Source organism: Hydractinia symbiolongicarpus, chromosome 12 (genome assembly GCF_029227915.1).
Source record: "Hydractinia symbiolongicarpus strain clone_291-10 chromosome 12, HSymV2.1, whole genome shotgun sequence".
Taxonomy (NCBI): Eukaryota; Metazoa; Cnidaria; class Hydrozoa; order Anthoathecata; family Hydractiniidae; genus Hydractinia; species Hydractinia symbiolongicarpus.
Genome location: NC_079886.1, coordinates 11,468,839 through 11,481,680, shown reverse-complemented (window position 1 = coordinate 11,481,680; position 12,842 = coordinate 11,468,839). Strand labels below are relative to the sequence as shown.

Here is a 12,842-nt window from a genome sequence, read left to right as displayed (position 1 = left end):
AGTCAAATCCTGCGGTTGGACTGCGGTCATTATTTCGGCCTAGTAACAGTCGGTTTGGTGTGGTTAAATCCATCTGCTCGAAGTCGGAAACGAAATTTCCTAGCGCAAGTGGTAAATCATTGATCGTGTTAGAGATGATCGATAATCTCTCATTGTGTGGATTTTTCTCGATGGAAGCTTTAATTTTTTTGATTTTCCTCTCAACTTTCCCGTGAAAGTTATGACCAACTACTGGACACGTCTTGAATTGAACATTCATCTTCAAGTGCAACGCATTCTTTATGTCCGTAAAGTTAAGTTTCATGGACGAACAGCTGCTGACAATTTGGCTACCCTCGTCCGGTGGTAGAAATTTCGGCTATCCTACTTCGCATGCAAACCTTACGAAGCTTTGTATAAAACTATCCGCGCTATAATCATCCATTACCTTGATCTTAACGGCTGATGTTGTAGCGCAGCATAATACAGCCATCTAAATTTTTACTGTCTTTCTCTTGTGATGTGTTGAGTAAGACGGAAATGGTCCTGCTAAATCTACCTGTGTAACATAAAATGGAGGCGCAATTGTGATGTTTGCATTTGGGCCCATGGTAACGTCGATGGATTTCTTATTCAGGAATCGGCATCTCTCACATTGCTTTCGAAACAATTTTATCAAATTCCTGCCATCTAAAATATAGCTAAATTTTAAAACATAGCGGTACACAGTTTCAATTCCAGAATGTTTTGCAACGTCACTATACCAATGTACTTCATTCACAATACTATACGCTAGAGGTGAATGTTTATCTATGAAAGGCACACAGAATATAGCAGTGCTTAAATCTTTCATGACATTCGAGAGTGTTCCAACACTATTCACGTTTTTAGAAGGGAGCATTCGACCGACATATTACAAGATACCTCCTCTTTCCTTTGCTATCTTTCTGTACCTTGATTCCTTTACGAACTCTTTTACTTCAAGTGTAGCCTTTCTGAAGAAATAATTCTTTGATTCTTCAATTTCTTCATTATAGAGAAGAATCGATTTGTTTTGTATTACCTTACTTCTCATTTTTTCCTTCAAATTTCGAATGAATCTTATGACATAAGCAACAATTCTTATAATGGTATTGAATCTCGTGAAGTTTGGATCTAAAAGGCAATTAGAGAATTTATACCTCTCCAGCACTTCAGTTGGTACATTTCTTTTTGCTATCAGCTTTGAATTGAAGACTTCAGTTTTCCTTTCAACAACACCATTATCTAAATCAGAATATGGGAATTGAATTATATCAGAGGATAGAATTATTTCTTTTTGTAAATCGGACTTTTCGTTATTGCTCAATTTCACTTCTTCTACTGATTTAGCCGGAAATTGACTTTCATCTAATTTCATCCAATCCAATCCATTTATCCAAATTGAACTTTGGTCAACATCTTTTATTTTTGCACCTTTCCGAGTTCCGATGTCTGCAATCATATTTTTGCTCTGCACAAACTTCCAATCCTGTGGTTGGGTAAATCTCCTGATCTCGATGACTCTATTTTTAACCACTGCTTCAAAGGCTTTTGTTCGGAGTGAATCCAATGGAACGTTATTTGACTATCGGTGAATTTGTAATGTTTTTAATGAAGTTGTTGGAACGATCTTTTTACTACTTCGCCAGTATGTACATTTAATGTTACATGATAGTTAGCTGTTGCAGTATAACTATACGCTACCCACAGTATAATAGACCTATTTCCATATCCATTTGGTTCCGCGAAATATGCATATAAAAATGCAGAATAGCAAGAAAACGAGATTAGTTATGAGCAAATTTCGGGATGCTGGTTGCTTATATGCGAGTTTGAAGAATGTATCAACAAAATGTTGACTTTTACAGCTTTTAACTGGCAGTTTCACATAACCGTAGTTAACGCAGTGATAAAGAGGGTATTTGCAGTGGTGGTAGTGTGACAAAAATAAATTAAAATATTGCAAATTTTAAGGGCGTTGGTACATGTTAGCTAATGTTTGGCTAATTATCAGTTCACCTTGACTGTTCGGTGCAAGCAACAATAAATTTTTGTCGGGCTTCGATAACTTTTCCGCAGAGAATATAAAAAATCCTGTGACGAATATCTTTTTACCTGATAGTAGTAGCCTCACAAAGGTTCCTTTGGAAGTTATTTTAGCGAGATTTTTCTCAAAAAGAACAGGAGTCCGGTATCCAGCTCCTCATGATAAAAAGAGGGTGCCGATAAGCTGCAAACGCCCGGATATAAAAGGGTGAGTTTGGCGGCTTTTTGAATTAAGTTATAGGTTGTCCCCTGAAACTGCACGCACTTTTCCGGACTCTCTGGACTAGCCCTAACTTTTTACGGCGTATGCAGCTAATCAGCAATCTTGTTGATAAAATCATGCAAAGCAGGACAAAGGTTTTTTAAAGGTAATTAAAGCACTATTTTGTGTAGCTAGCTAGCTATATTAGCTAGTAAAAGTAATTTTAGAAGAATTTAAAAATAGTATTTAGCTCCCTAGCTACACCAGTAAAGCTACTACGACAAGCCAGATCAGGAAGGCAAGACCAACAAAATGTCAGTTTTGGCCGTATATGCATGAAATGTTCTGTTCTTAATTGGCTTTTTTTATCACAGTCAAATCTTTAGAGATAATTGACATCATAATGTACCTTAACATCAGATAACAACCTTAACATGTAACATCCTTTATAAATTTCGATGCATTCATAAATTGCAACCTTTGTATCAACGCCAGGAACCGTCCTAACTTTAATTTCATATAAGACATAAGTAATCCTTTAACACGTTTGGCAACAACGTGGTTCAGACAAAAACAATTCTATTCTCGAAGATAAATTCACGTTTAAGCACATTAAACGAGGGAAACGAAGGTTCATATTACAAAGCTCCATATTAGCATAACAAAAGAATCTCGCTTAACATTTTTTATCGCATTCAGATCTTTAGAGACAACAAGGACACCGAGACAAAAAAAGTTTTGCTCGATGAGTTTTTTTTTGTCTTGGTGGGCACCAAACACATAGGTTGTGTTATATATATTAGAGCCGGGTTGGAAGATTGAGCAGAGGTCCCCCGTAGAAAGTAGAAAGTGGAAAAAAATTTTCTGCCATACACAACACAAACACTATATACCCGCGGTCCACTAAATGTGTGCCCCTTCGGCGGGGCGCAAGTAAAAAAAATTTGATAAATACTTTTTATTTTTTGCTCAAACATTTACAAAAACCACCGTTATATATTGTATATTCCTGATAACAACGCCAACACAACTTTTTACCTTGCACCACAAGTTTTCTACCACATTTACATTTATCATATTCATCAAGCACACATTCACCATCATCGCACTGTTCCTTTATCGTTTTTATTTCATATTTTGCTAGAAATATAAAATCCTGTATAGTGCCATTACTCATCTTTTTTTAAATCGCGAGTCCTAACATTTTCTTCAGTCTCTTGCTCTAAATCACGGTCGCAGACTGCTGAGGGTTTATACCGGAACCTAAAAACTATCGTGCTAATTCGAACGCCGATAAAAAAATAATTTCAATATTTCTTTAATTTCTTGAAGATTTCGAATGCTAATTTGATACTCATTTTATTATATAGGGTTCGTATCCATTTTAAAAATATCCGGTTGACTTTTTTTTCAATACATCATCCACAAATCGAGCTTCTACAACGGCTCTCGTGCATCAGTTCAAATCCAGAAGATAATCTGGATCATATACGACCATAGAGGGATCCTCTGCAACGGCTTTCATGCACATGTACTGACTCTTGAAATCATCTGGAACAAGCTCGAGCAACCAGGCCACCTCCCGAACTGCTTTATTACACATTTTCTGCGTCTTGAATTGATCCGGAACATGCTTGAGCACATATGGATACCTCTCAACGGCCCTGCCACACATTTCCTGTGTTTTTAGATGATCCGGAACATACTCAAACCAAAGAGGGCAGTCCTCAACTGCTCATTGCACATTTCCTGTATTTGTAGATGATTGGGAACATATTCGAGCATATGGGGATACTCCTCAGCCATATTGCTACACATTTCCTGGGTCATGAATGTATCCGGAACATGTGATATCATATAAGGATCATATTTAACAGCAATATTACACATTTCCTGCGTTTTGAAACAATCTGAAACAAACTTGAGCATATGGGGGCTCCTTTCAACTTCCTTGATACACATTTCCTGCTTTTTGAAACAATCTGGAATATGATGAAACAGACTCATTTTCTCTTTATTTATTATAGTAAATTTTTTTATCAATAAATTTTTTTGAATTTATTGATTAAGCCCATAATTTTGAAATCTCTTGTTTCTCGTTTTGCGCATGCGCGGATGTTTGTTGAATTCTGTCTGATTTTCCAAATTTATTGGCGCATGCGCAGATGGGGTGTCAGGGGTGTAGGGGGGTGTATGGAGAAGCGAGCGGTTTTGCGGTTTTAACACTTTGCGCCGGGAACGAATAAACATATATCTCTCTCCCCGGCGGTTCCGACACTGGTTCGTGAGTAAGTAAGCCTAAAGTGTTAAAAACTTGACCTCCTATTTCATGCTATTCCACCATATTGTATTTTGATGCTAAGTTGTAGCTAATTGTAACTTATTGGTTCGAATTCTTATCTAATTTAACTATATATTCATCTTTTGAAGTATTTACTTTCGCTTATTGAACACACAATTCCATCGCATTGATGGGGTTGTGTACGACTCCATGAGAAAAAAATACCAATGTCGTTATCGCAACCTTAATTACGAATCTGTTTGGGTTGCCTTTTTCAAAGTTTTATGTCAATAAAGGTGAAGGACGCAGAATAATATCATTTATCGCTTTTTCCGCGTTTTCATAAATCAAGATTTCTTCTCTCTGCGAATCGACTAAAATATATGGTTATAATAATCTATCGATGAGAGGATAATGAGAGCTAACATCGTAAGTATATTTATAAAAAGCTAAGAACATTAATACGGTAATAATACAATAAATAAAAATGTTTTTTTGGCACTTTTTGAAAAGCGGCTAGTTCTAAAGAATATTGTACCTCATTCGCGCATTTTAAAAAGTGGAAAAATATCTGGGGATGGGATTGTAGTTCTGCTGGTTATGTGTCTGTTACTTCACCTCGTCCCCAGGGCATCTTGTATCTTTTCTGACATCGGAACGGTGTCGTTTGTATCACCGTGTCTCCCGGCAGCAATGAAGATAAAACATGGCCCGGGGTAAGGTTGTACATTCCGATGCAAGGTCGAGGGTCGGTGGCCCAGAAAGTCCTCCGTTGGCTGAGGACGAAAAAACTCAAAAAATGGCAAAACGGCAAAGGCTAGCAAAACAAACAGCAAAGACCTTTAGCTGACGACACGTGTTCAGTTTTTAGCAGCTGAGCTAATATTAAATGTAAAGTAATATCTTAAGCACTAGATAAGCATATTTCTTAAATGAGCTTAAAGACTCGTAGGTAGGTGATAGATACCTTTAAACAGGCATCTTTTCACATTGTTTCTACTTTTTTTTAACTTTCGTTTTCGTTTCGTCTTCCAGGTTTCACTAGCTAGCTATAGCTAATTAATGACATAGATAGCAGTAATGAGGTCGTCTGTAGGCATTACTTTTGTATTAAAAACTCTAAGCGTTAGCTGTAGCTAGCTATTGGTTTAGAAGCTATTTAAATGAAAGGCTACGAAAAACCAAAATTGGAAATATTCTTTTCATGAGCAAAATCATTCAGTAAGGGGGTGCCGATAAACCGCAAATGAGCGACTTTTCAAATAAAATTGGCAGTTGACCCCCGAAACTGCCCGCACTGTCCTGAACTCGTCCGGAACATTCCCGAAATGCAATTCCTTGTAACAAACCATGCGAACGATGGCTGGGAAGAAGGCGCTTGAAGAGAAAGGAGTTAATAAAGTTTATATATAAGTTATTTATAAAGTAAACTTTATCAAAAACCATCAAAAACAGTTCTTTTAAGAACTTTGCTACCACATAGTAAGTTTATTTTAATTTTTATAGTTTTTTTTAATCATATTAGTGTCTGTTTTTTTGTTTTTTGTTTTCGGGCATTGTTTGGGCCTATGGGTTTTTTTTGGGCGAATACATGATTTTTTTTCAAAACGCCGAAACTCGCCCGAAAACGCCCGTACTTTTTACGGCGTATGCAGCTTATTGGTACCCGCGTCATTCAGTGTGGGGTACCCCAAGGAAGTGTCCTGGGGCCCTTGTTGTTCCTCCTATATATCAATGATATACACTTAGCCTCTAAAATTCTTGAATTCCACCTATTTGCAGATGATACTAGTTTGTTTTTTTCTCATGAAAACTCGAGATATCTTGAGCAAACGATGAATACTGAATTGTCGCTTGTTTCAGACTGGTTAAAGCTAATAAATTAACCCTGAATATTTCTAAGTCCTCTGAAAAAAAATAGATAGATCAATAATAAAAAATCTTGTAAATACCTTGGAGTTATTTTAGATGAAAACCTATCCTGGTCAGAGCATTATTGCAAAATTAAGACATCTTGCTCCAATGCGTATGATCTACTTCTCTTTTTTTTCAATGTCACGTCACCTACAGTATTAAAAGTTGGGCAAGCTTAACCTACAATATTAGAACCAATCAAGGTTAGCATGAGAAAGGCTGTGCGTCTCATAGCATTTAGTGATAATAAAGCACCCTTATCTCCTTTGTTTTCTAAGCTAAAGATCTTAACCTTTAACTCAATAAAAACACTTAACGAGGCTAAACTTATTTGGAATCTAAAAAATAACAAACTTCCATTGTGTATAAATAACATTTTTGTAAAACCTCATAGTACTTCTAAAAGCCTAATTGCTCCTAGTAACAGAACTGTCGCACTTGGCAAAACACACTTCAAAACTAACTTCCTTTTTGCAAGGTTTAACATCCTATGGTATAGCTTATATACCAGTAAAAATTAGAGGAAAAACTTTTATCCAGAGTTTTTTTTCTTCCCTGAACAAGTATCTACTCCACCAATTGTAAATTCTTTGTTTTGTTTTTTTTGTTTTTATATATTTATTGTTTGTTGCTTTTATCTAGGTATTTTTTTATTACTTACTATTTAGCTTAGTAAACTTATTATATATATACTAGTATTTAGTCCCGTGGAAAAATCCACTATATATACCGAATAAAGAAACAGCGAAATAGTGAGCGAAATTAACCATAAAATTCATTGTTCTTTTCGTCAAAACGTTTTATTGTTAAATCAATTCAAGCGGGAATATATAAAAACAACATGTTTTCATATAACAATAGACACATGCTTAAGAGAATAATAAAAATTAATTACCCGTGACTTTTGTATAATAAAGTTTACATCATTACACAAAGGTTTTTACGAGAACAATAAATTAAATTAACCGTGACTTTTTTAAAACAAAAAAATTTAAATCAATTTGAAAAAGCACACAAAAGACAGAATAAAAATAAAAGTTTAGCAAAAGTGACATGTTACCGCGGCTGTTTCTTTAGAAAAAACAACACATCCACTTTGCCTGTTACAGATACACGGAACTGGCGTATTATTATATAGATTTTTTTGTATATATATATATATAACCCCGCACGGTGTTACACATAGTACACTATTGCATAGTCCAACCTCCATAACCTAATCAATTTATACTATTTAAGCTACGCAACCACCCCAATTTGATCACCACTACTCTCCCCCTTTAGGTTAAATTGACTCGATAGACTTTAGGTTTTTTTTCTTTGTATTCTCAGCTTCACTGAGCAATGTAAATATCTTTTTTAATATATGTTTTGCTTATATATATTTATACAACGACTCGTTATAAAGTTTTTTAGATGTTTTTAGCTGGAAATATATTTCATTCATTCATTCATTCATAGCTAAACTCTAAAAGTTGTCATTTTTTAGAAGTTGCACTCACTTGTATATTAAATCCTAATATTTTATGTGCTGTTGATGTTTTATGGGAGCCTGTTCGTCCCTCAGCACTTTTGGGGTTTTCTGGTGGACCCAACAGACTAGTTCCAAGGTATCTTAAGTTATATTAATGCGAGAAGTATTTCTTTCTTTTAGACTGAATTTAAAAAATGGTTCAGAACAAAAGTTTATTCATTACATATTTTCTTTGGTTGTTTTTTGGTTGGTTTGGGGTCCATCATTTTTATCTTGGACGTGATCGACAAGCGTTTGCCTGGTGGTCCACCTTAGGAGGAGTATGCCTCCTTGGTTGGATAAGAGACTTGTGGAGGATACCTGATTATGTAGAAGATGCGAATGAAACTGAAGAGTTTTTACAAGAGTTTACTAGAAAGCTCCAGCTTAGGAAATACCCACGCTTTCAAATTGTTCGTTTTGCCGGGCAGCTAATGGTTGGATATTTTTATGGGATTCTAGTTAGAATGGCACTTCCTGAAGAAACACCGTATTTTGTAGTTGGTGTTTTAGTTTCAGTAGGTGTGACCACTGGGACCCACATGATTGGCAATATTGGTAGAGAACAGGGAGGATTTAAGTTTCCCTTTCTTGCAACCTTAACATGTTTTTCTCTCTTGTCTTTCCTCACTAGTGAAGAAGCAAGCTGTATGTATTGCGCTCTAGCTGCCACGTGTACATTTCAATACTTTCGGGAATACAGACAAACTTATAGGCGGAATTCTTTGTGTAAGCGAGTTTTATTGTTTTCTTGGTGTATGTTTATCATCATGGCTTTATGGATGTGTTTCTTTTACTTTAACGCTGAGATTACAACTGATGACGGAGAAACGATAAAAATACGTGACTCGGTAAATCATTTCTTCAAATCACCTGTATGGCTAGAATTCAAAAGCACTGTGTGGGAATTATACGAACAGGGAAAGAAACATGGATGGAAGAACATTTATGACGAGTTAATAAAAGCTTTAGATCCGAAAGGTGAGGCGAATGCTAGGAAAGTTTTAGGTGTAAACGAAACTGCTAGTAACGAAGAGATAAAAAGAATCTACAAGAAATTAGTACGGAAATGGCATCCTGATAAAAACAAGGAGAACAAAGAGGAAGCACAACAAAAGTTTATGGAAATTCAAGAAGCTTATGATATTTTAACTAGTAGAAAGAACTCAAAATCAAGGCAAGATTCTGAAAGGACTGAATTTTAGTGTTTTTATTTTGTGTAACGTTAATCTTTAGGTTTTAATTTAAAAACAATAAATAGATACACATGTATATATATTGGGTTTAGGGATGCAAGTCTATTTTTTGCAACTAAAAAATGTCTATCGTAGGGAAGAAATTTTTGTGGAAGTTAATTTTGCAGAGTTTTTATTCTCCCCGATTTTTGGCGCTATACCTAAATTATTGTGATTTAAAGATGAAAAAATTTGATTTTGTAATATAAATTATAGTGGTTTCAATGCTTATTCTTTACACTCTGCAACATAAATTATTACGTTTTAACAATCTTACGACATTAATTTTTGCAATTCTATTATTTTTTATCGATTTTAAAAAAAAAATTCTGAAAATGTTTTTCATGGCTACCTCTGCATTTTTAGTATGGTTTTTTTTACTGTTATTTTTGGCATTTTTTAATAATTTTGTAACATTAATTGTTGCAATTCCTAAAGGTAGTGCATTTTGTGACAAAAATTAAATTAAATCTGTTGTAATAATTATATTTCGCAAAAATTACACTGTACAGAGCCAATGGCAAAAAATTTGTCAGCTGCAATTTAAGATCCGCGATTCCTTTAACAAGCTATTAAATTAAATTGAAAAAAAATACATAAAAGTCTTGAAGACACAACGAGGAACGAAACGAGGAAATTGACAATGTTTAGAGTGACATATTTTACTTAGTATTTCATTTTGACACTGTTTAGATATATTACATGTTTTTGTCATAATTTTTCTTTGTTTTTATAAATGGCTGTTATAATCACCAACAGCTATTCCGCGTTTTTTGCGATAACATTTAATTGCAAAAATTTATTCCGCCTTTTGTATCAAAATCTTTCCAATGAAAAAAAAATTGTACTGCAAAAAGGCATATCAATCGTGAAAATAAGATCCGAAAATTTTTTTAGTGTTTAAAAAAAATCACGCAGAGACTCAATGTTAGCAATTTTCAGTAATAATTATTTGTGATTCGCAAACTTTATTCTTCGTGAAATATTCTAATTTTTGCAATTCGCTAATTTTTTACCAGTTTTTCTCACAATTTCCTTCGGGGTCGGACCCAAAAATACGTGGTAATTCGGGTTCTTTATTTTTTTTAAATTTAACGATTTTAAATAAATATAAATTCAAAATTACCATTTTTTAATCGTTCACAAAATTTTCTCGTTCCGGTGGGCGGAGTTAGCAGTATTTTTCTGGGATTTTCAACGTGTATTTAAAAAAATCCAAGTCCAAGTATAAATTATATATTTAAAGTAAATTCCCTTTGTGGATGTTGCTCTCGTAAAAAAGCGCCTATTTCCATGAGAAAGGATTCCAGTTATTATTCAAAAAAGGATCTCACCTGGATGTATGTTTGTTTTGAAACGTCAAATTGTGTTTTTGTCATGGGTAATATATGTAAACGCGTAAAAGAAAATATGTATTATTTCGTAGAATGGTATAAATATTTGACACTGGTTTGATGAAATTGATTTTCTAGTGGTTTTAATGATAGTGTGCAATGCACTATCATTTTTTTTTAATTTTTGGTGCTTATTCAGTGTGGCAGCAAACGAATTTTATTTTACCTTTTTTTTTCTTCTTTTGTTACACTTGTCACACTTCGCAGTTTATCAATTAACCTGGATTAAGGTTCCAATCTAAATTTTTTTTTTCGTTAATCTGCGTTGCGTTTTAATATTTTATTCCTAATAACCTGAGCCGTACATATAATTTGAAAGGTACCGTGTTGTTTTGCTTATTTTTTTTATATTTTTGGAATGTTATGATAGAGCTAGAACATTTTATTACAAAATAATACTTTATTTGGAGAAACTTTGTCTCGCAAAACTTTTTAAAATGGCCATTAGCGAAAGTTTATTCAGTACAAACTTTCTGAATTGTCGATTCGCGAAATTTTATTCACAAAATTTTTAAAAAATTTGCTGTTTTTGAAAGTAATTTCTTGACTCTCCCTCACTTGGCTCGCCCTCCTGATATAAAAAAGAGACAACGTTGAAGCCTTTGCATGCTGATTGGACGATTGCCTTTTGCAACTACATTACATCAGCCGGTGGTAAAGATATCATCATTAATGGATGGAAAGCCGCTGGAATATACGACACCATTGTACTTAGATTAGATAAGCTACCGACGATAGATCCTTTCCATGATATTGATCCCTTGGTCGATCAAGACCCTACTTTATGAGTTTTGAATCTGGACACGGTTTGCAGAATTGATGAAGAAGAGCGGAATGCTTATAATCGAGTTACTGGCGAAGAAGACAATGACGACGATGCGGGGGAGCCGGAAGAAGAGGAATCTAGAAATGTGTTTGATCTGCTTTGTGATTTTGACGATGAACCCAATTTGTAAAACAAGAAGCCCTGCGGCTTAAAGATTTCCGCCATTAGCAAGAATCTGAAAAAAGATATAAAATCGTGACTTGTCTTGTAACGATTTTATAGCTATAATACATTATCTTTCACCAAAAATATCCAGCCTCAACAATTCCTCTTTAAATTAAAATTCATTGATAATTAATTAGTTCTGCGGAATATAGCTTTAGTCTACGTGCTTACAAAATTGTAGTACAGAAGGAAATGACGTAATTATATAACATCAGAGATGGCGCATTATAAGACGATCTTCATTATGCTACACTGCACGAGCTTTAACTTTCGATTTTAATCTTTAAAACTAGTATATAGTTGCAACTACTTGCCGCCCTTGTTTACCGTGATACGACAGTTGTTCTTTCAAAGCTGATACATATGCACCCCTTATTTTCCAAAGCGATGATTAGCCCCAACACCAACCTTAACCCCAGGGCTGGTTTTCTTTTTATAAACCCTGGGTTCGAGGTTGCACCAACACGCGAAGTTCACAATGAAAGGATACTCAGTACGTTTTATCTGATCACGTGTGCACATTCTACCTCCGCCAGTTTCTATGCTGGTTTAAATCTGGAAGTTACATGCACATTCGATTTTGTTTCTAGTGGATTTTTTCAATAGCAGCAAACAGTCTATAACTATTAGGATCCAGAAAGAATAACAAAATATTTCCAGTTAAATTTTTTAAAGAATTATTTTCCACAGTATTATATACCGTGATATACGGCTGAATTTCTTCTGAATTACATTCTGCCTCACTATAAATTGGATTATATACTGTTTTGCATCCACAATTGATACTTTCAAAATGTTTAAAATACTGCAGCTACTTACATTACATAGACATATAGCTAGCTACCTCCAGGGTGTAGGCTTTTTAAGCAGTGTTCAAACGATGAGTCTAGCATGGAAATTATTCTAGCTAGCTATCAACATTATCAACAACTACCTACCTACCTATCTATCTATCTATCTATCTTCCCAGGCGATATTAAAGATTCCGCCTTCGCCGGCGGAAATCAACAATTTTTGATGAAATCAACTCAAATGCATCAAAAACTAAAATCTATTTTGATGAACGAAATTATTTTGATGAAAAGTTTGTTCTTGAACAAACTTTTCATCAAAATAATTAAATCGATGTTCTTTTTTTTTCTTCCTTTCAGTTTTGATGAAGATTTTAATTCAACTCAAATAAATCAAAATTTTCATCAAAATCACCAGTTTGATGAATTTTAATGAAAATTTTGATGCATTTGCGCCGGCCTTTAACTCAAGAAA

At 34.5% G+C, this 12,842-nt stretch overlaps 1 protein-coding gene across 1 annotated transcript; it reads left to right on the top strand.

Moving 5' to 3' along the window:
• The first annotated feature begins 5,331 nt into the window (after positions 1-5,331).
• LOC130622023 (dnaJ homolog subfamily C member 22-like) lies at positions 5,332-10,750 on the top strand. The gene is made up of 2 exons (XM_057437416.1): positions 5,332-5,481; positions 8,098-10,750. Exon 2 carries the CDS (start codon positions 8,112-8,114, stop codon positions 9,159-9,161), a length of 1,050 nt encoding a protein of 349 aa, XP_057293399.1. The 5' UTR covers positions 5,332-5,481; positions 8,098-8,111; the 3' UTR covers positions 9,162-10,750.
• The last annotated feature ends 2,092 nt before the right edge of the window (positions 10,751-12,842 follow it).